At 45.6% G+C, this 22,081-nt stretch overlaps 1 protein-coding gene across 1 annotated transcript in view; it reads left to right on the top strand.

Annotated features, from left to right (window-relative positions):
- The window catches only part of GALNT9 (polypeptide N-acetylgalactosaminyltransferase 9), a 143,718-nt gene that overhangs the window by 65,242 nt on the left and 56,395 nt on the right, over positions 1-22,081 (top strand). Inside the window, exon 6 of the mRNA XM_063143739.1 lies at positions 7,943-8,060. Coding sequence (XP_062999809.1) covers positions 7,943-8,060 — 118 coding nt within the window. The remainder of the gene's footprint in view (positions 1-7,942; positions 8,061-22,081) is intronic.

The following is a 22,081-nucleotide window of genomic DNA, read 5'->3' as shown; positions in this document are numbered from 1 at the left end:
GATTGCTTAATATACTGCAGCATGAGGCAGGTGAAGGCGCATCACGGAGACATGTGTGAGCATTCTGCCATTTCTCCACAAAGTGGGTTTTGATGCACTAATTTATGTGTGTGTGTTTTAAAAAATGAGTTTGGTGGGAAATGTGGTCTCTTTCTCTTTCTCCCACCCCCCATTTCCGCAAGCTGCTTGCTTCAATGGCCTGAAAACAGTGGATTTTAAATGCACATTAGGGGTCCCTCATCTCATCGGTGGTGCTTCTGTCATTCTCTTGACTTGAACGTTGCTGGTGTGGATTTGCGTTGCTTTGATTCCAATAGGAATCTCTCTCTCTCTCTCTCTCCCTCCTTGTCTGTAAAGACATCTGGGAAATAAAATCCTTACCTGTGTTAGAGTAGACAGATGGCAGGCCAACGGTTTCCTCTCCCCCCTCCTCCACAGATTGTCAGATTAGATTAGTGCACTAAATGTGATGAGATCTGTCAGAATGGATCACTCATACGATCCATCTGCACCCATGCCTTGCTTGTCAAAAGCAGGCGGTGCAAGCCGTTGCACTCCAGAACTAAGATGGACCAAGGATTAGTCCTGGTGCCAGATGCCATAATTACTCAGCTTGTCCATTGAAATGAGTCTGTTTGTAATACCTCACTTTGGAGCAAGCCTGGGCTGATGCATTACGAATGTGTTACTAACTTTGGAACTGTTTGTGAACATTGAAGCATGCACAATAAAGTGGTGTAGTGGCTAAAGTGTCAGACTGGGAGTCGAGAGATCTGGGTTCTAGTCCCCACTCAGCCATGGAAACCCGCTGGGTGACTTTGGGCCAGCCACAGACTCTCAGCTCAACCCACCTCACAGGGTGGTTGTTGTGAGGATAAAATGGAGAGGAGGAGGAATATGTATGCCGCCTTGGGTTCCTTGGAGGAAAAAAAGCGGGATATAAATGCAATAATACATACATACATACATACATACATACATACCCCCTCTAAATTTTCAGTCATTTTACCCAGAACCCCTCACACACACACAAAACCGTACTTGAAGCGGATTCCAAGGGAGAGTTTCAGTGGATCTAGTTTCAGTGAGACAGAGATTCCATTCTGGGTTTGAGTTACAACCATCCAGAATGCCAAAGGAGGTATCCAAGATGTTGGACCAAGTTTGGGGATAGGTTTCAGCACCTTGGATAGCTCACATATGAATTTGCACAAATTCAGGAACAAACAAAAACTTCTGAAGGCTCCTTGCAAACTGCAAAACAAAACAGCAAACTGCAAAACAGATTTTGCACAATACGTGTCTCCCTATGTGATGTTTGCAATTTGTGCAAAATTTTGTTTTATCTCTGATTGTGCTCTGTGTGTGTGTGTGTTTGCTGTAGTTTCAACTCATAGAAATGAGCCATAAAGAAGCAAGATTCCTCCTTGAGCAGAAAATGGGAATAATTTCTGCAAGAAAAGGCTCATCTTAAACTCCAGTCATTAGAGATTCGCTTTTATCCTAAAACACAATACTTCATACTTTATTCTGCAAATTAGGCTCCATTCAGCCTCCTACTTGCATATTATTAAATGGCCTGTTAGGATCCTAGCTCTTTTTTCCACATAGCACTGGGAAGGATCTTCTCAGAGCTTTTGCAGTCAAGTGATCCACTTCGGGGCGAAGATACACATGGATCGCATGGCGGTTTCCCCCCCTAATGTTCTCCCCTACCGCTCTGTGCTGGAGTTGTGCAAATTGCAAAAAGAGTGCAAGGCTGACATGTGAGGTGCCAGCACTGTATATCCACTTTCCCCATTGCACCATGGATGTCCTTCTGCTGTTGGGAGAAGGAGATCTGAGGTCACCAGCACCACGAGGTCGAGTCCAGTTCATCTCTGCTGGCCTTGATGAAATCCATGTGTGTCCCCCCTCTCGCCATCCATCAACCCCCACTGCCTCTGCAAGGATTTCAAACTGTGCTCAACCAAAGAGCATCTTAAAGTCATTTACACAAATTGACTGCACAGTGTCTGTTCCCCCCGGTACAATGATATCGACTCAACATGTAGCGCTTCGGTAATCTCCAGCCCTGCCAAAACCAAAGGCCATTTCAGCATTCCAGTGTCAGATTGCTCCTCCTGCTTCTACTCTTAATAAGACTAGGTGTTTATAGGCCAGGCTCTTGGATTATCTGAAAGCCTTTTGGCCAACATCCATTGGGTTCCGTCTCTTTCTCACTCTGCCTTTTGCACCTCTCCCCTCTACTCGCTTGCTAGGAAAGAATGATGGAAACAAAGTATATCCTGCAAGGGGGATTCCACACGTCGTACTGAGGGCGCTTCCGTGCGCCCCCAGTGCGCCCCCAAAGCGATCGTGTAGCTTGCCTGGGAAGAGACAAGGAAGAGGCGTCCTTGCCACCGCCGCCGCCCACCTACCTCCTCGCCGGCTGGGTCGGAGAGCTCGGTGGATGAAGGCGGGGTGGAGAGCAGGTGTGGAATCCCCCCAAGACTGATTAGGAATGAGCAGGCCAACATTTTCCCATTTCCTGCGGTTAACTCAGCCACGTTTACCTTTATCTCCAGGTTTTCGAGGGCCCCTCGGCAAGACACCCTCAATGGGTCCGCTCAATGAGTCCTCCTTCTCACCATTATTGTCACTAGCTGCTATTTGTAACAATTTGAAAGAAGATTCGGTCTGAGTGGGTTGTGCTTCCTGGGAGGAATCAAGTAGTGGCTGAGAGCAACACCTACTGCTTCTGGCCTGAGGAGAGAGAGGCCAATGCCCAAATGTACTGTTGCCCTGGGGCATTGTTGAGAAGTCAGCATGGCAGTGTCCTTACTGCCTGCCACTTGAGAGTCAATGTGATGTAGTGGTTAGAGTATTGGACTAGGACTCGAGAGATCTGAATTCTACTCCCCACTCCTCCATGAAGGGCATTGGGGGTCTTTGGGACAGTCCCTGACTAACCTATCTCACAGGTTGTTGGGAGGATAACATGGAGAAGAGGAGGATCATATATAAAGGAAGTACTTCTTCACACAGCACACAGTTAAATTATGGAACTCACTACCACAAGATGTAGTGATTGGTGGCAATCTGGATGGCTTCAAAAGCAGAGGCCACCAGTGAGGGAGGAAGCAGCAGCCAGGCACCTCTCCATCTTGCCTGGGTCCAGCTCCAGCTCAGAGCCCCCACCCTCCTCCTACCAACTGTCTCTGCAGAGGCCACCAGTGAGGGAGGAAGCAGCAGCCAGGCACCTCTCCATCTTGCCTGGATCCAGCTCCAGCTGAGAGCCCCCTCCCTCCTTCTGCCAACTGTCAACTGTAACTGCTGAACTTTCCAACTAAGATTGTAGTGCCTGAGTTTGCTTTCCTTTTCCCCCTCCTCCTCCTCCCTCCCAATTCCCTTTCCTTTTGTGTCATGTCTTTTAGATTGTAAGCCTATGGGCAGGGACTGTCAAGATGTTACGCTTACTCCGGTCAAGGAAGCTCGTAGCCTTGGCTTTATCTTCGACTCCTCGCTCTCCTTTATTCCTCATATTGAGGCAGTAGCTAAATCTTGTCGATTTTTCCTGTATAATATTGCCAGGATTCGATCATTTTTGTCTGTCTCTTCTGCCAAGACGCTTGTTCATGCACTGGTTATTTCACGGTTGGACTACTGCAACCTTCTTCTCTCTGGCCTTCCTTCTTCTCACATCAGTCCGTTGGTTTCTGTTCACCACTCTGCCGCAAAGATCATCTTCTTGGCTCGCTGCTCTGACCATGTTACTCCGCTTCTGAAATCTCTTCATTGGCTTCCAATTCACTTCAGAATCCAATATAAACTTCTCCTGTTAACCTTCAAAGCTTTTCACGGTCTAGCTCCTTCCTATCTCTCCTCTCTCATCTCACACTATTGCCCCGCTCGTGCTCTTCGCTCCTCTGATGCCATGTTTCTCGCCTGCCCAAGGGCCTCTACTTCCCTTGCTCGGCTTCGTCCATTTTCGTCTGCTGCCCCTTACGCCTGGAACGCTCTTCCAGAACATTTGAGAACTACAAGTTCAACCACAGCTTTTAAAGCTCAACTAAAAACTTTTCTTTTTCCTAAAGCTTTTAAAACTTGATGTTGTGCAGACTTCTACTGTTACTTTCTACTGTTAGTTTTTCCCTACCCAGTGCCTGCTTACCCTACCCTGTACCTGTTTGCATTCTCTTCCCCTCCTTATTGTTTTACTATGATTTTATTAGATTGTAAGCCTATGCGGCAGGGTCTTGCTATTTACTGTTTTACTCTGTACAGCACCATGTACATTGATGGTGCTATATAAATAATAATAATAATAATAATAATAATAATAATAATAATAATAATAATAAATACTTTTGTAAGCTGCCGTGAGAGCCTGTTTTGGCTGAATAGCAGCATAAAAATGCTTAAATAAATAAAAGGGGGTTGGATAAATTCCTGGAGGCAAAGGCTATCAATGGCTACTAGCCCTGATGGTTGAGTGCTATTTCCAGTATTCGAGGCAATAAGCCTGTGTGCACCAGTTGCTGGGGAATATGGGTGGGAGGATGCTGTTGCATGGACCATGTCCTGTTGCACCATGTCCTGCTTGTTCATCCCTGGCTGATGGCTGATTGGCCACTGTGTGAACAGACTAGATGGACCCTTGGTCTGATCCAGCATTAGGGCTCTTCTTATGTTCTTATCTTTGGGTCTTCACACTTCTCTGAACTTTGCAGTGCAGTTTTCGATCAAAGAAACGGCTACAAGAATGTACCCTTTAGGGAGACACCTACAAAAATGTGTACATTAAAGACTGCACATAAAGTGGTATTGGTTAGGGGATGGAGCTTGCAAAAAAAAATGCATGTATTAGAGTAACCCGTGTGCAAAAATGCATATCACTTTTTGTGCAGACTTAAAAAGATTTAAATTATGAAATGAACATGTCCGTGAAAAGTAAGGACTTTACAAAAACTGAATCAGACTGATTTCTCCTTCCCTAAAGCAGTCGTATTAAATAATAATCTCAAATTGCACTAAATAATTGCAGAGCGAAAGGCCTCAATCCAGGAAATGTTGTGATTAAATCCCATTGAAATCAATGGGACAAGTTAAGTATAAATGTTATGTAATTTCAAGAACATTTTAGAATTGGGGGCCAAGTATTATTTCCTGTCCTTCCTCAGCTTCCGAACAGAGAGTCAAATATAAATATGAGATCACCCAGCAAACCAGACTGCAGATTCCTTTTTGAACACACTGGAGTTTATTTTAGAGTTTTGCTCAATATTTTTTTTAAAAAGTCATTACAAGCCACAACAGACTTGGCAGGAGAGTCTGTGATTCAATTTAACTGCTCTCCATGTGATTTTTTTATTATTATTAAACACAAGACAAATTGATTGGAATGTTTGTTGAATGTTGGTGAAATATTGCTTCCCTGGTAAGAAAGCTGATCTTTCTTTCTTTCTTTTTGCTTTTTTCCCTTTCTTTTTTTTGAAAGGCTGTATTAAAGTTTCATTTGGAGAGGTTTTACAGCCAGTGTCTAATAAAAGAATAAATTGAATCACTGGATGAATAAAAGGGTAACAGCATTCTAACACGCTTATTGTTTTTGGACCAGGACTGAAAGTTTCCAAGGGCGGTGTAACATTTTTGCAATTCTCCTTTTTGACCACTGTGTACAGTTCTGCAAATGGGAACAGCATCATTTGTGAGCAAAGTGGTGTGTCTGTATTATTGTGGTCAAAGGGTGGACGCAAGAATAAAGACGCCGACACCAGAGCTTGGGTTAACTAGGGCCTCTTTATTAATAATCAAAATCCTCCCAGGTTCTGCCATGGGAGTGCAGGAATTAGTTCTAAACTCAGGTTTAGAACTTCAGGCTTGCTGCCTGTCCAAAGGGCGAGCCACTCTCAAAAGTAAGAAGCAGGAAATCCTGCCTCTTACTTCTTGACACTTATGTAAGTGTGGGGAGACCGTCCTTCCGCACCCCCGCCCACTGCCATAAGGGACAGTGAGTGGATGAAGACAGGAAGGCCTCCAAAGGCATACTATAGCCTGGCACGTGAGCCGCATAGCCCCGAGGAGCAGGTCCTCTGGTTATGCCGATCACCACAAGGGGTGCCAGAGTGCTCACCATCCCTACCTTAACAATCAATTCCCACACCTTTCCTGCCACAGATTAACCTAATTAGTCACCCAGAACCGCAATGACGCTACCAGTATGAAGTAGGCAAAAACCATTATTGGAAAAAAAATCTACTTAGCCCTCCCCCCAAAGGGAGCGACTGGCTAATCCCAAACTAGGAACGAGGCGGGTGGGTGGGAGCCGAAATCAAAAGAGGCCGGGACGCTGAGCGTGGCTGCCTTTTATAGGTGCTGCCCCTGACTTGGCTCATGTGGCTTCTCTGCAGAGCCCCGTGAGCCGTCTTCTTCCTGCCCCACCCAGCCCACAACAGTCATTTCCCACCCAAACCGTTGGTTGGACGGGAAACGGGCTTCTGCTTATGATCCATGGTCTTTTTTTTCATGGGCATCTGCTTGACTGCTGCGGGGATAGAACACCTGACTGCATAGGCTGTTGGTCTGATGATCCAGAATAGGAATGTATGAGAATTTTGTTGCTTTTCATAAAACAGCCCCAAATGCCTCACTTGCAGTCCTGAGCACAAGCGTGAATCCAATTGCTTTTTCTGGAAAAAGAAAAGAAAAAAAAGCGTTGCATATTCTCAAGCTTGCTATCGCGTTTGCAAAATAATAATAATGAAAAATGCAGACTTCAAAATGTGTCTTTTCTCCAAAGGATGCATGCTCATGCTTTAATCAGTGTGGGGGAAATACCCATTCAGGGACGTGCTAAGAAAAATGCACCTTTACGTGTTTGAAAAAAAGAGCAAGGTGAAAATGAACATCAGGGTGCACAAAGGAAAAACCTTGACAAGTTCATGCATCGCCCATTCGCCCATCCCTAGTGGAAGTAGTGGTAGATCTTGCATCTTGGAGAAGATGTCTGTGGTGGTGCTGTCCAGAAAACATCTTCTGTTCCCCCCTCCCATTTTTATTCAATTTGATGGGAAAGAAACTGTTAAAAAAAAAATCAAAGGAGAAAGAAAATTGCTGTGAAATCCTTGTGGGTGGTGTTCTTGTACTTACATTGGTTATGAGATGGCCAAGAGAGAGAGAGAGAGACGCACACACACACACTTGGGGCTCATCTACACCAAGCAGGATGCTGCACTATGAAAGCAGTATTAAAGTGGTATATAAAAGGCAGGAGCCACACAAAGCAGGATATAGTAGTATGAAAGCGGTATATGGTATGTGTCAATGGGCCCCAACAGTTGTCGGTGCACTTCAATACTGCTATAAAGCAGTCGTGTGGCTCCTGCCTTTTATATACCGCTTTCATGCCACTTTCATAGTGGAATATCCTGCTTGGTGTAGATGAGGCCAGAGAGAGAGAACAACACAGATACACACACACACACACACACACACACACACACACAGAGGATGTCTTATATTTCACTGTGCAATCTTCCCTCCAGCAGTCGGCAGCTTCCCTGGCTTCCTTCACTTCAATTAAAGATCAGGGAAAGATGCCATGAGGTGAATCTTCCTCTAGGGCTTTTTCACAACAGGAAGTGTGGGCAGCACGGGAGGCTGCAGGGTGATAGAGAGATGAGGAACAGGAAGGGGTGAAAAACACACAGCACACCCTTAGACAATTTGCAATGATAAGCGGAAAAACGCCACCAAAAGAAATTCTAAAGCACCTTAAGAAAACTATCATGGTGGGGATAAGACTTTCAGGAAATTGGAGGACAGGTTTCAGTGCCGTACTAATTCATGGTAACTTTGAAGGAAGGAGGGAAGGAAGGAAGGAGATGATGCCCCCTTTTTATTCCAAAGATATGTTGTTTAAAACCCTTGTCCTTCCCTCTGTTTTTCCCCCCATCAACAGGACACCAGCCATGATTGGCTGTTCATTTGTGGTGGACAGAGAGTACTTCGGTGACATCGGCCTGCTTGATCCAGGAATGGAGGTTTATGGGGGAGAAAACATTGAACTTGGTATGAGGGTGAGTGGCACATTATTGGCTTTGTCGCCTGTAGATCAGGGATCATCTGGCAAAGTCAGTGGCTGTCTGCAAGTCTCTTCCCACAGGCATGTGAAGTCAGGATTGAGCCAGATTGCCTGGATCACTCTCATTTTGTTTACAGCAGCAATCCCAAGGACAGTACTAGGAAGTAAATGGCACTGAAGGAGACATTTCGTTCCATGTAAATGTGTTCAGGAACAGGCTGTGAGACAGCAGCGTAGCCAACAGAGTGTTGGATTTAAAGTGGGGAAACCCAGGTCCTGTTTCCTGCTCATCTATCAAACTCACTTGAGGTTACCCTGGCCAAGTTGCTATCTCTGACTACCTCACAGGGATGTTGTAAGGGTAGAGCAGGACAATTCCTTGTGTACTGCTGTCAGCTCCTTGGGATGACAGCATATCCTTGGGATGCGTTTGCGTGCGCGTGGCGGATGAGTTCAGCTCCTGCCTCTCCCCCGTGGTGTCATCTCCCCGGGACTCTCTTCGGTGTGTGCTTGCACATGCGCACGCAAACGCAAATACAAACACACCGAGGGAGAAAAGTGTTTTGCAGGAGGAGCCGCCGCCGCCGGGACGCGCCAGAAGAGCCACCAGGTGGGAGGGGGGATTATTCAAATGGAAGAGCACGCGAGGGGGAAGTGGCCAGAGCAGCGTCTTTGAATGGGGCAGAGATTCTTCCGCAGGCGGCACTGCCTAGCTCACAGTACACACAGTAAAGAAAGAGGCGCTTCTTTTAGGTACGTCTTTAAAAAAGGAGCACGGAAGCACCTTCGCAACGATGTGTAGATCTGGCCCTAGCAGTGCTTGAGACAACCGTAGCTGCCATTATTCCTCTATTCCTCCTTACATCCAGAAAATGCCTCTAGCCACTGCTTACAGACAGACAGGGGCAGTTAAGCACAGGCACAGACTCTAGGCACTGCAGCCAAGGCCTAAAATGTCATTCACGTACACAGCTCAAGTCCCAGAGCTCTGAGAGATGCCATCACACTGAAAGGTGGACTCTGAGCAAAGAGCTCTTTGCAGGGGACAGGTTCCAAGGTTGGCAAGGCCACGGAAATTGCCTAGAGATGTAGCAAGCTATGCTGGACTCTCAAACTGCTGCCAGGCAGTCAGAACAGCCAAATTTGGTGCCTGTCAGCTTTAATCCAACTCCCCGGCACAGACCAGACTTCGCATATTCAAGATTGCTTGCCCTGTGTGTGTGTTTTTCTCCTCCCAGAGCTGCTGCTAAATGTCTCCTTGGTGGTTAGCAGGATGCATCAGCAGTCACCATCTTTACAGAACTCGCATGCGTTGTGTTAAAGGGATCTGTTATGGGCTGGGACTTGGGTCTCGATGGCACGTGGGTTTGAATAGGACAGTGCTAGTTCAGGGGTTTAGGAGCCCTTAGAAAAGATAGTAGATCTTGTCTGTAGAGATCAGAGAATCAGTGATGTTCATGATCACCGAGATTCTCCAAACTCTACTTTCCAGTTTGGGTCATTTATTTATTTATTTATTCATTTAATTAATTACATTTATATACTGCCCCACAGCCGAAGCTCTCTGGGCAGTTTACAACAATTTAAAATGGTAAACATTAAAAGTATACAAAATTTAAAAACCATCAAAAACATAAAAACAGTATAAAAACAACAGCATCCATTTAAAAACAACAATTCTGGGGTCCATTAAAGACAAACTTAACGTTGTTAAATGCTGTTAAAATGCCTGGGAGAAGAGAAAAGTCTTGACCTGGCGCCGAAAAGATAACAATGTTGGTGCCAGGCGAGCCTTATCGGGGAGATCATTCCATAATTGAGGGGCTACCACTGAAAAGGCCCTCTCCCTTGTTGTCATCCTCTGAGCTTCCCTCGGAGTAGGCACTTAGATGTTGAGCGTCATATTGCTCCCATGTGTGATTCTGATCTGTTTTTTATTTGAATGCCCATCTGACATGGGCACAACCCCTTGGGAGCCTCCCTTGCAGAATACGAAGTGCCCACACACCACCCATTTGAGTGACCCCATGTGTAGGGCAGTTTCCCGATATTTAGCCAGAGGCTGCATTTCTGAGGATCTTAGAAGAAAAATCATTCAGGGGCTAGCAGAATGCGGGACCAGGAAGTTACAAAGAAGGGTGATGGAAGCTAAATAACCAGTAATGACCTTTTAAAACTCCTTCACAAATTAAAATTCTGTCCCTGTGAAAAGAAAGCAGATTATACCAGAACGCTTGTGCTAGGTTTTCTTTAATCTGATAAACCTTCGTTGAAATAATTTTAATCAACTGAGATCAGGGGATCCCATGCAGTCAATGAACCAGATTTTGGTGAGAATATTGCCTGGTGACCCCACTAATCTGTTTTAAATAGTACCATTTATTTCCTGTGTGATTCCCCCCCCTCCCTCCTCACCCAATAGATATTTCATTAATGGCTTGTTCGGTTTTCTGGTGGCCCCCGAAGTATCAGTCTGGCTTTTAGGAGGCTGTGTGCATGTGTGATTGCCAGTGATGAGATCAATTTATTTATTTATTTATTTAATTACATTTATATACCGCCCCACAGCCGAAGCTCTCTGGGCGGTTTACAACATTTAAAAATAGTAAACATTAAAAGTATACAATTTAAACACACACACACACACACACACACATAAAAACAGTATAAAAACAACAGTATCCATTTAAAAACAACAATTGTGGGGTCCATTAAAAACAAACTTAACGTTGTTAAATGCTGTTAAAATGCTGTTAAAAATGCCTGGGAGAAGAGAAAAGTCTTGACCTGGCGCCGAAAAGATAACAATGTTGGCGCCAGGCGAGCCTCATTGGGGAGATCATTCCACAGTCGGGGGGCCACCACTGAAAAGGCCCTCTCCCTTGTTGCCATCCTCCGAGCTTCCCTTGGAGTAGGCACTCGGAGGAGGACCTTAGATGTTGAGCGCAGTGTACGGGTAGGTTCATGTCGGGAGAGGCGTTCCATCAGGTATTGTGGTCCCAAGCCATGTAGGGCTTTATAGGTTAAGACCAGCACCTTGAATTGGGCTCGGAAACATATAGGCAGCCAATGCAAGCGGGCCAGAATCGGTGTTACATGCTCAAACCTCCCTGTTCCAGCTATCAAGGAGATAAATCTCACACATTTTGCATGATGAAGGTTCCAAGTCTAATCCTTAGTATCTCCTCTGAAAACGAGGTTGGGGTGCATGCAGTCCCTCAGTCTGTCTTGTGATCCCCACTGCCATGTGGCTGAATTTGCAGCCAAAAATTCAGTAGCAGGGCAGGTGGGGGAGACACACACTCTCCTGGTTTCCTTTTCAAAACAAGGCACCCAGGGGGCACACCCCTTGTTTTAAAGCAAAGTTGCCATTTTTCTTCCTGTTGTCACACCACCAACTGTAGTTAGACAATTCAGTGGCATGGTGGCAGCAGAAGGTGGCCCCTAGTGGGTTCTGGAGGGGGGAATGGCCCCCAGAAGTCGCCCACCCCAGTCTTAAAAAGAGCTCATGTAAGAGGTCCGGCAAAGACTGGCTTGAGTTTCTTTGGGTAGTTTTCAAAGGGGGTTAGAAAAGAAATTCATGGAAGAGAAGGCTATCAATGGTGGTTATTGCTGATGGCTATTTGCTTCCTTTCATATCAGAGGCAGTATGTCTATGTACACCAGTTGCTGGGGAACATGGGCGAGAGGGTGCTGTTGCTCTCTTGTCTTGCTTTTGGGTTTCCCATGGACAGCTGGTTGGCCACTGTGTGTAAACAGAATGCTGGACTACCTGGACCTTGGTCTGTTCCAGCATGACTCTTCTTATGTTCTTATGAGTCCTTAAGGACCTCTGCCCACCAGAATGAACTGTCCTGGGATGAACCAGGATGATCAGGGGTCTGGAAACAAAGCCCTGTGAAGAGAGACTGAAAGAACCGGGCATGTTTAGCCTGGAGAAGAGAAGATTGAGGGGAGACATGATAGCACTCTTCAAATACTTAAAAGGTTGTCACACAGAGGAGGGCCAGGATCTCTTCTCGATCCTCCCAGAGTGCAGGACACGGAATAACGGACTCAAGTTAAAGGAAGCCAGATTCCGGCTGGACATCAGGAAAAACTTCCTGACTGTTAGAGCAGTGCGACAATGGAATCAGCTACCTAGGGAGGTTGTGGGCTCTCCCACACTAGAGGCCTTCAAGAGGCAGCTGGACAACCATCTGTCAGGGATGCTTTAGGGTGGATTCCTGCATTGAGCAGGGGGTTGGACTCGATGGCCTTGTAGGCCCCTTCCAACTCTGCTATTCTATGATTCTATGATGGACCAATGGCTTGACTCTGTATAAGGCAGGTGCATATTTCTTTCTGCTGCCCCCTGCACACTGTTTTTTGTTTTTGTTTTTAAAGATGTCAGCATTTAGATCTGGAAGTTAAAGATGGGTTTATCTGTTGAAATGCTGTTGAAATGATGAAATGGTGCAATAGCACCACCGAACTTAACGAAGGGATCAAAACAGGTGAAACCTCACCCATCCCAACGTCTTCAGCAATGAGTTCCTCTTTTCCCTCTGAACGTTTTTTTTTAATTGCCCTGTTGATGTAAACGAAGACATTGTTTCAATTCTACAACTGTTGTAAATTCATCTTTGATGATGATATTATTATTGTTCTTATCATTGCCGGTGTTATTCTTATAATCAGCCTTATATTTTAAAGAAATGGCACGTGTGCAGAATTCTGCCACCTATGCTCCACAATCCTGATTTCCAAACAGAATAAAATTAGGGAAGCACTGTCCATGAACAATGACAGAATCCTACTCTCTGGAAGACTGGATCTGGAGCCCAGGTGGGCGAGGAAATTTCAGCCGTCCAGAGAATAAAGCCATCAGCGCCCAAACAAGAGTCTTGCTGTTCCATACAACTAGCAGAATAAATGACACAAAAGTACCAAAATGCTCTCCAGATGCCTCAAGGTTTCCACACCAGGACGATGAAATTTCCTTTTTGGTGACACTCCTGAGTTTCCAGCCCGGTGCTGCAGAGGGCTAAGGCGTCAGGAATCAATAGCTCTAACAGACTGTGGGTTATTTACTCCCTGACTCATTAAAGAGTCAGAGCACTTGACAAGCCTTATGTAAGTTCCCTTATTAGTAGAAGCTACAGATGCCCTTGATTGTTTAGAAAAGGGGAGCATATAAACATTAAAAGCATACTTTATGGTTTGACCTAATAGAAGATGTTTATGAGCCATCTTTCTCTCTCACTTCCTCTCTCTCCATCTGTCTCTTTTACAATGGAGCCGTTAATCATCCTCGTAAGAATCTCTCCCTCCAACAGCAAGGGCTTTTTGGTGAGAAGGAGAAATTTGCTAGCTTTTCTCCTGATTGTGTAGACCTTTCCATGCAAGGAAGAAAAGGTTAGGGATGTCAAAGGAATCCAGTTTGGGGGCAGATCCCTCATGGATCCCTGACTTGGTGTGTCTCCCCCCAAACAACACATACATAAATTAGACTGCCCTGATGAACCGAAATGCTTTTAACTAGGATGGTAAACATTGCAATGTGAGCACCAGTTGAGTCTCTTACTTCCAGTAACTAAATGTTTAGGAGAGGCATTTCAAACTTTTAGAATGGAGGAAGAAAAGAGCTGTACAAAAGCTGGGAGACCACCATATGTTTAGTTGTCAGGGTAAAAGCTGTGTGGCCATCTAGAGAACTTTTGAGGGGTGGATTTGGAGCCCAGGTGGGCCAGAAATGACTTGAGGTTCAACTTCCCCATTCTATATGCCATGACATAATTGGCCCACCACTGCCAAGGAAGTTCTTTCCTCCTATGACACATGATGCACAATACCTCTGATAGAGGCACATCAGCAGAAGTCTTTATCCACTAGCAGGCCGTTATGAGAAAAGGTGTTCCTTCAGGTATTAGGGGTCCCATGCATGAAAGGGCTTTAAAGGTCGATGGCAGCACCTTGAATTAGACCCAGAAATAAACAGGTAGCCAATGAAGTTCTTCAAAAACTGCCATGACACGCATAAGTGCCAGTGTAGTGTAGTGGCTAAGGTGTTGGACTGGGAGTCGGGAGATCTGGGTTCTATTTATTTATTTATTTATTTATTACATTTTTATACTGCCCAATAGCCGAAGCTCTCTGGGCAGTTCACAAAAATTAAAACCACAGTAAAACACCCAACAGGTTAAAACACAATTATGAAATACAATATAAAAAGCGCAACCAGGATAAAACCACACAGCAAAGTTGATATAAGATTAAAATACAGAGTTAAAACAGTAAAATTTAAATTTAAGTTAAAATTAAGTGTTAAAATACTGAGTGAATAAAAAGGTCTTCAGCTGGCGACGAAAGCAGTACAGTGTAGGCACCAGGCGGACCTCTCTGGGGAGCTCGTTCCACAACCGGGGTGCAACAGCGGAGAAAGCCCTCCTCCTAGTAGCCACCTGCCTCACTTCCTTTGGCAGGGGCTCACGGAGAAGGGCCCCTGTAGATGATCTTAAGGTCCGGGTAGGTACATATGGGAGGAGGCGTTCCTTCAGATAACCTGGCCCCAAACCGTTTAGGGCTTTAAATGTCAATACCAGCACTTTGAATTGGGCCCGGACCTGGACTGGCAGCCAATGAAGTTGTAAAAGGACTGGCGTAATGTGATCTCGCCGGCCAGTCCCTGTTAATAACCTTGCTGCCCTGTTTTGCACCAGTTGAAGTTTCCGGACCGTTTTCAAAGGCAGCCCCACGTATAACGCATTGCAGTAATCCAAACGAGAGGTTATCAGAGCATGGATAACTGTAGCTAAGCTATCTCTGTCCAGATAAGGGCGCAGCTGGTATATCAGCCTGAGCTGATAAAAGGTGCTCTTTGCCACTGAGTTCACCTGTGCCTCAAGTGACAGTTCTGGATCCAAGAGCACCCCCAAACTATGGACCCGATCCTTTAGGGGGAGTGCAACCCCGTCCAGGACAGGGCAAACATCACCTCGCCGGACAGAAGAACCACCCGCTAACAGTACCTCCGTCTTGTCTGGATTGAGTTTCAGTTTATTAGCCCTCATCCAGTCTATTACCGTGCCCAGGCACTGGTTCAGAACAGCCACTGCCTCACCTGGGTTTGATGAAAAGGAAATGTAGAGCTGGGTATCATCCGCATATTGATGACACCTCAGTCCACATCTCCGGATAACCTCCCCCAGCGGCTTCATGTATATGTTAAACAGCATGGGGGATAAGATAGAGCCCTGTGGAACCCCGTGGCTTAGGTGCCACGGCACAGAGCAATAATCCCCCAGCACCACCTTCTGGAATCGGCCATCCAAGTAGGAGCGGAACCACTGCAACGCAGTACCTCCAACTCCCAGCTCAGACAATCTATCCAGAAGGATACCATGGTCGATGGTATCGAAGGCCGCTGAGAGGTCTAGGAGAACCAACAGGGAACCAACAGAGGTCTAGGAGAACCAACAGTTCTAGTCCCCACTCGGCCATGGAAACCCACTGGGTGACTTTGGGCCAGTCACAGACTCTCAGCCCAACGCACCTCACAGGGTTGTTGTTGTGAGGATAAAATTGAGAGGAGGAGGAGGATGTACGTTGCCTTGGGTTCATTGGAGGGGAAAAGGCAGGATATAATAATAATAATAATAATAATAATAATAATAATAATAATAATAATAATCTGGCTGTACCAATCCAAATTCTGATGGCCATATTCTGCCCCAAAGTATCCAATGGCATCCCCATATGCAAAGCATGGCAGTCGTCCAGGTGAGAAGTTACCACAGCATGGATCACCTTGGCCATGCTGTTCCTGTCCAGCTGGTGAACCAGAACAAGTGGGCGGGGGAACGTACTCCAGGTCATTCTGTTTACTTTATAAAACCTACTCCTACAATTGTGTGCGAGTGGCACCTCATGTACTTCGGGCCACAATAACATTGTGGTAGAGGAACAGCTATGCCCTTCTGGAATGGGAAAAATGGATGCTCTCGCCCATAGCGACCAGCTCTGTTGCTGACTTCCATTTGTGGGAAGCAACAAAAAGTTTGACACAGGAATGTCAAATGGTACTGAAATATTACAGAGATGTGGGGAAGAAATCAAGTATAGGCCCACCACTAAAAATGACCCCAGTCTCCCTAGAATACATTGGATAGCATTGGTATCCATGTATTGGCCAAGCTATTTTCTGAAGGTAAGCAGTTCCTCTTTGACTATGTACAGGTCTCTCTGATATATTTTTCAAGGCTACTTGCTTTGTTCCTGATTTGATTTTCCTGCCTTAGAAGAAGGAGATTTCAGGCTTCTTTGAACAGCTGCTGCTTTTTTAGATTAGGTCCCCTTTTCTGCCGCAGACACTTATAATAGCCTCGCCGTTTACCTATGCTGAATTGAAACTCTCAGCTATCCTTTTTGTTGCATTAACTGATAATGTAGCAGCTTCTGAAAACCCTGGCGTGCAACCCAGATCAAATACCATCGATTTAAAAGAAAAGTCACCATCTCCTATTATGTTTTAAAGGCATAGAAGTCACTGCCATGTTTGTAAAATAAATAAATAAATAGTTTTTTTAAAAAAAAAAATGTGCAGGCACTTTGCTTAGAATAGTAATGCACCCAGCTGACTCTCACAGACTGGTGAACTTCAACACCAGTTGGGTCTTCGCAGTAGGGGACGTGGATCTGAATGTTACAGGCCTGTTGCAATCTCACTGACTCCCTTCTATATCCTTCTCAACAATGAATCTTGCTTATCTTTAGAGTGTGGTGTTATGGAGGAAAAATGCAGGGTGCCAGACTAGACACATGTACCAGAGTACCAGGTTCATTGATGAGTCCTCCTTGCTCTGGCAAGCCAGTGGCCCTTTTCAGAAGACACCTTAAACCACAAAAAGGGCCTTAGCCACCATGGTTTAAGGGGTCTCCTGAACAGGGCCAATAAGGATCCACAATAATTTTGTTCGTGTTTGCAAACCATGTAGATAAATTCATGGCCTCGGCAGGAGCATAATTTTTGGGACGTTTTCACAATTTCCCAAGCTTGCATTCACATTTGAAAATGCAGACTTGTACGTGTGTGTGTGTGTGTGTGTGTACTTTGAGTGAATATATGTTTAAAAATACATATTTCAATGTTAATGGGAGGGGTTAGGGATGACACATTAATATGGAAATGGTATACAATGGTGTTTTAGGATATATATTTTTAGGATGTTTTTAACAATGTATATTATGTTTTAATTCCGTTTTGTGTAATGAGCCTCGTGTGGCGCAGAGCGGTAAAGCAGCAGTTACTGCAGCCGAAACTCTCCCCACGGCCTGAGTTCGATCCCAGCGGAAGCTGGTTTCAGGCAGCTGGCTCAGGTCGACTCAGCCTTCCATCCTCCCGAGGTCGTTAAAAGGAGTACCCAGTTAGCTGGGGGAAAGGTAATTACGGCCGGGGAAGGCAACGGCAAACCACCCCGCTATAAGGCCTGCCAAGAAAACATCAGTGAAAGCTGGCGTCCCTCCAAGAGTCAGTAATGACTCAGTGCTTGCACGAGAGGTTCCTTTCCTTTCCTCAGTTTTGTGCATTTTATCGCTTATTGTTGCTCCCCGCCTCAATCAGAATGGAGAGGCGGGTAAGAATTCTTATTATTACTGTATTTCTTCGATTGTAAGACACACACTAATTTCAGTACCACCAACAGAAAAAAAACCCACTAAGACACACCCGCGATTCTAAGACGCACCCCATTTTTAGAGATGTTTATATGGGGGGGGGGAAGTGTGTCTTAGAATCGAAGAAATAGGGTTATTACTATTATTATTATTATTATTATTATTATTATTATTATTATTATTATTATTATTATTCAACTTTTGTAAACCACCCAGAGAGCTTTGGCTATGGGGCAGTATGTAAATGAAATAAATAAATAAATAAAATACGGTGGGAATGAATGCAGACATGCAAAAGATGTACACGGATCCATCCATCTGTAGCTACACCATATTTAACTGTGTATTTCGTCCCGTTGTTGTGGCTTGCTGGAGATGGCAGCAGCAAAATGTGGTTCCAAGATCCTTAGATGTCAGTTTTCCCATTTGTAGTTCAGAGTTTAGTTTTTATAGGCTTCTCATGGCTCTCATTGACACTGCATCTTGTTGTTCAGGGGCCCCCTGGTAAGGCAGATCTCTTGAGCCCCCTCTGAGCCCCTTGACAAGTTTACTCCACTTAAGCGCCTTTCAAGGTCAAATGGGACTTTTAAAAATATGAGCAAATGTCAGCCCTCACCATGGCATTGATCTCAGGCTTTTTGATTACTGTCAGGCGCCATGAATAAAATTAGCCATGACAGGTGGAGTAAATCATAGAGGCTGTGGGATTTGAAAAGCAAAATTGAAGGGAAGACTTTGGGCCCTGGCGAGGGTAAAGGGAGGGTGCTGGAGAAGGAAGACCGCATTGAACAGACATCTGGGTATAAAACATGAACCCTTATTCCAAGCATTGAACACATGATACTGCCTTATCATTGGTTATTTTGCTCAGAGTTTTCTATTTTGGATAGCACTGGAATGGTGACGGAAGCAAAATGGTGGCGGCCGGCCAAATTGTGGCCACTGAAACTCAATCCTTCTAATAGGGCTGGGGTGATGGCGAGTTCAGGCAGGTGTCTGTAAAAGTGCCACTGTTTCTATCATATATTTTTTACAAAGCACTTGACAGTGTGGTGGGGTTTTAATATTTTATATACATTGATGAATTCATAGGAGGGCGCCAATGTAGACAGTGTTCCAAGCCGGCAATGGAGTGGTGTGGTGTGGTGTTCCCTGGTGACTGGCATTTTTCAAAGTAATGTTTATAGGGCAACCGTTTCAAAGAATGTATTTGCAAGGGCCTGGAGTAACAATGGCACTGAGCCTGCTGAAGTTGTTAAAAGTAGCCAGATAAGGGTGAGGAATTAGGGTACAGGAGAATGGCAGCTTTTTGATTGCCGGCCAAATCTTGGGGGATTTATGCCTACGGGTCAGAAAGCCTGCACAGACCTCAGCCCAAGTGGTGGCCCTGATTACTGTGGGATTTTGTTCCTTCCCCGGCATGTCTGCAAAAGCGCTATTTGTTTTCTCTGCTCACAGTTCCTCCGTGGCTCTCAGAAACTGAAAGCATATATTCCTGTAAACTTTTCTAAGAACTGGTGTAGTGGTTAGAACCAGTGTGTTGAACCTGGCCCCTCTGTGGCTCCAATACGGGGCCCCGTACATTTGAAAAAATGTGAGTGGGGAAAAAAATCATGCTTTTGAATAATGTGCACCAATACACTTTAATCAATGGGGAAAGACGTGTACATTTCAAAGGTGTGCACAATTGATGCATCCATTTGGGGGATGTGGATGAAAATACATGCAAAAAGAAACAACCCAAAGCTCTTGATCTGGGCCAGATCTACACCAAGCAGGGTATAACACTTTGAAAGCGGTTTGAAAACAGTATATGGAATGTGTTGCCAATAATGTAATAAACCATTATAAAGCAGTAGCGTAGATCCTTCCCTGATGTGGGCTCAAGTTAGAATGAGCTTTGAGCTGGAATTCAGAGCACTTAAGTGGGGGCTGCCTCTATACACGAAAAGCCTGGGAGTGGGTGCGCGGTGGTGCTGCGTCGATTATCAGTATTCTGGACCAGTTTCAACAGTAGCAGAAAGTGGAGTTAATAGAGACTAGGGCTGTGCATGGAGCCCCTGAACTGCTTCATGGCCCGATCCAGAACTTTCAAATCAGGCCCGAACCGCTTTGGGTCAATCCGACCCTCCCCCGCTCCACATGGAGTGACATCCGGAGGGGCGGATTGAGATTTTGCCCCCCCTTCCCTACTTACTTGCCTCCGTGGTGGATGGCGGAGGCAGGTAAGTGGGGAAGGGGGACAAAATAGGGGCCAAATAAGACCCCCCTCCCCCTGCCCCCTTTCCTTGCTCCAACACCATCGCCACACAGACTGTGGTGGCAGAACCAGGTAAGCCCCCTCCCCCACACTTACCTCTGTCGCAGTCCGTCGCAGGCTTCAACTGAGGCCCAGGCCTCAGTTGAAACCTGCGATGGACACAGGTAAGCCCCCCTCCTCCTGCCCCCTTACCTGGCTCCACCACTGTCACTGCATGGACTGTGGCAGCATCGCCGCCAGGTGAGACCCCCTCCTCCTCCACTTACCTGCTTTCAGAGCTCCGGATGGAGGTGAAGCGTTTCGCCTCGGTCCGCAGCTCCCCCAACCCAATTCGGATCCGCCTTTGGCAGAGGTGGATCGGGTCGCTCCACTCCAGATTTGCGATCCAAATCGGAGCGGAGCACAGCCCTACTAAAGACCCAATAGTAACTACCAGTTCCTTGCTTCCTCGGTGTCAAGAGGACTTGTTTTCCATGTGTTTTTATTACACATCTGCATGGCTCCAGTTTCCAATTTTTTTTTTTTCATGAGATGCAGCCAGATGTGGTTGCTGAAGGCAGCTGTGTTGTTTCTTTCTTGTTGATTGGACCTGGATTAATATTTTCTTTGGGCGGAAGTGACAGTGATGTTGGTGCACGTGTGCCATCGAGGCTTCAAGCCAACCACCTTAGGGCATTTTAATTAAACTTAGCAGGCTGATGGCATTACCTTTTGAAGTCCAGCTTTCTTTTACGCAGCTCCCAAGGGGTCACTTTGCGTAGGCCTGGCATGGGGCCTGATTGTCTCGATCTATCTGAAGAAACATCGACTCATTCAAACAACCTGTTCAGAGATTCTGCACAGCTTTTCAGGGGGCAAGATTAATTTTCTGGCTGCTGATCTTTAAGCAGAAGGCAGCTTCCATGCTGGAAGCAGCCAAACCATTGCAACACTTGCGAGAGCTGAAATGGCATTTGATTCTCAGGTGTAAGAGGAATCAGGATCCGAGGGTGTGAGAGCGTGAAGGAGGTTGCAGTACTCAGGGAGTGTGGCAGAGAGATGGGCAAACAAGTGATTTTCACAATCGCTGAGATTCTCCGAAAATCACCTTGAAGCTGGTTTCATCTCGTTTCCAAGGTTCGATTGTGCTCTATTTTTATTTCATTTGAGCAGAGACAATGCACATTTTAAAAAGTGTGCCCTCCCCTCCCCAAGTTAAGCAGAGAAATGCTCATTTTTTAAATTTATTTTTTTTAAGTACATTATGTGATCGCAAGTTCAGGAATTCCTGGACATTTTTAGACTACATGCTGTCCTGCTCATGTTCGCATTCGGGATTGGAAGGGGACGTGTTTGCACAATTTTTCAGACATAAAACAGATTCTCTTGTGCTGCAGCTGACCCTAAACTTCAGGTACTGAATTGGAAACAGAATCAGTGTTTCGTTTTGTTTCAAACCAGAATTTCATTTTACTTGTGGCACTTCACGTTAGTGCTAATTTGCAGTAACTTGCACAACACGTGTATGTGTTCATGTGATTAGTGAATGTGCACTAGAGCCCATTTGCATGGACTAATGAGCACTAGGGCATTTGCACAAGTGAAGAAGGGTGCAATAGCATTAATGCAAATTAGTGCAAATGCTCCTGCGACGTGAAAAAACAACAGTCCACAAGTCCACAGGCTCCATGTAACTTGCAAAAGCTGATCCACTTCCTATCACTCTCCAAGTCCATTTGCACAGGACATGTCACCCCCAACGGACTGACGTCCACTGTGCAAAGCCAAGTGCTTCCTTCCAGCACCATCTGAGACCTTTTGTCCATCCCTCTCTCAGCCTGGAGAAAGGCAATTTGGGCTAAGAGTGAGGCAATCATGTCATAATCCTGTCCACAAATGGCCTGGGGGCGACAATGCAGCCTCCCTCACCTAAAACCTGACCCGTCCCCGCACCGTCCTAGGGTAAGCCAGCTTTGACGGGTTTACCAAACCTCCCAAACTGTTCCTTTAAAAAGGAACAATTCACTCAGAGTGTAAACTGAATGCAAATTTAGAGTATACCCATTGAAATGAATGGCTCTTAGGTTAGGCAAGACTAACTGAAGTCCTGTTTATTTCAGTGG

The sequence above is a fragment of the Elgaria multicarinata genome, chromosome 18 (genome assembly GCF_023053635.1).
Source record: "Elgaria multicarinata webbii isolate HBS135686 ecotype San Diego chromosome 18, rElgMul1.1.pri, whole genome shotgun sequence".
Taxonomy (NCBI): domain Eukaryota; kingdom Metazoa; phylum Chordata; class Lepidosauria; order Squamata; family Anguidae; genus Elgaria; species Elgaria multicarinata.
The sequence above is the reverse complement of the archived record's forward strand: the minus strand, read 5'-3'. Positions and strand labels throughout refer to the sequence as shown.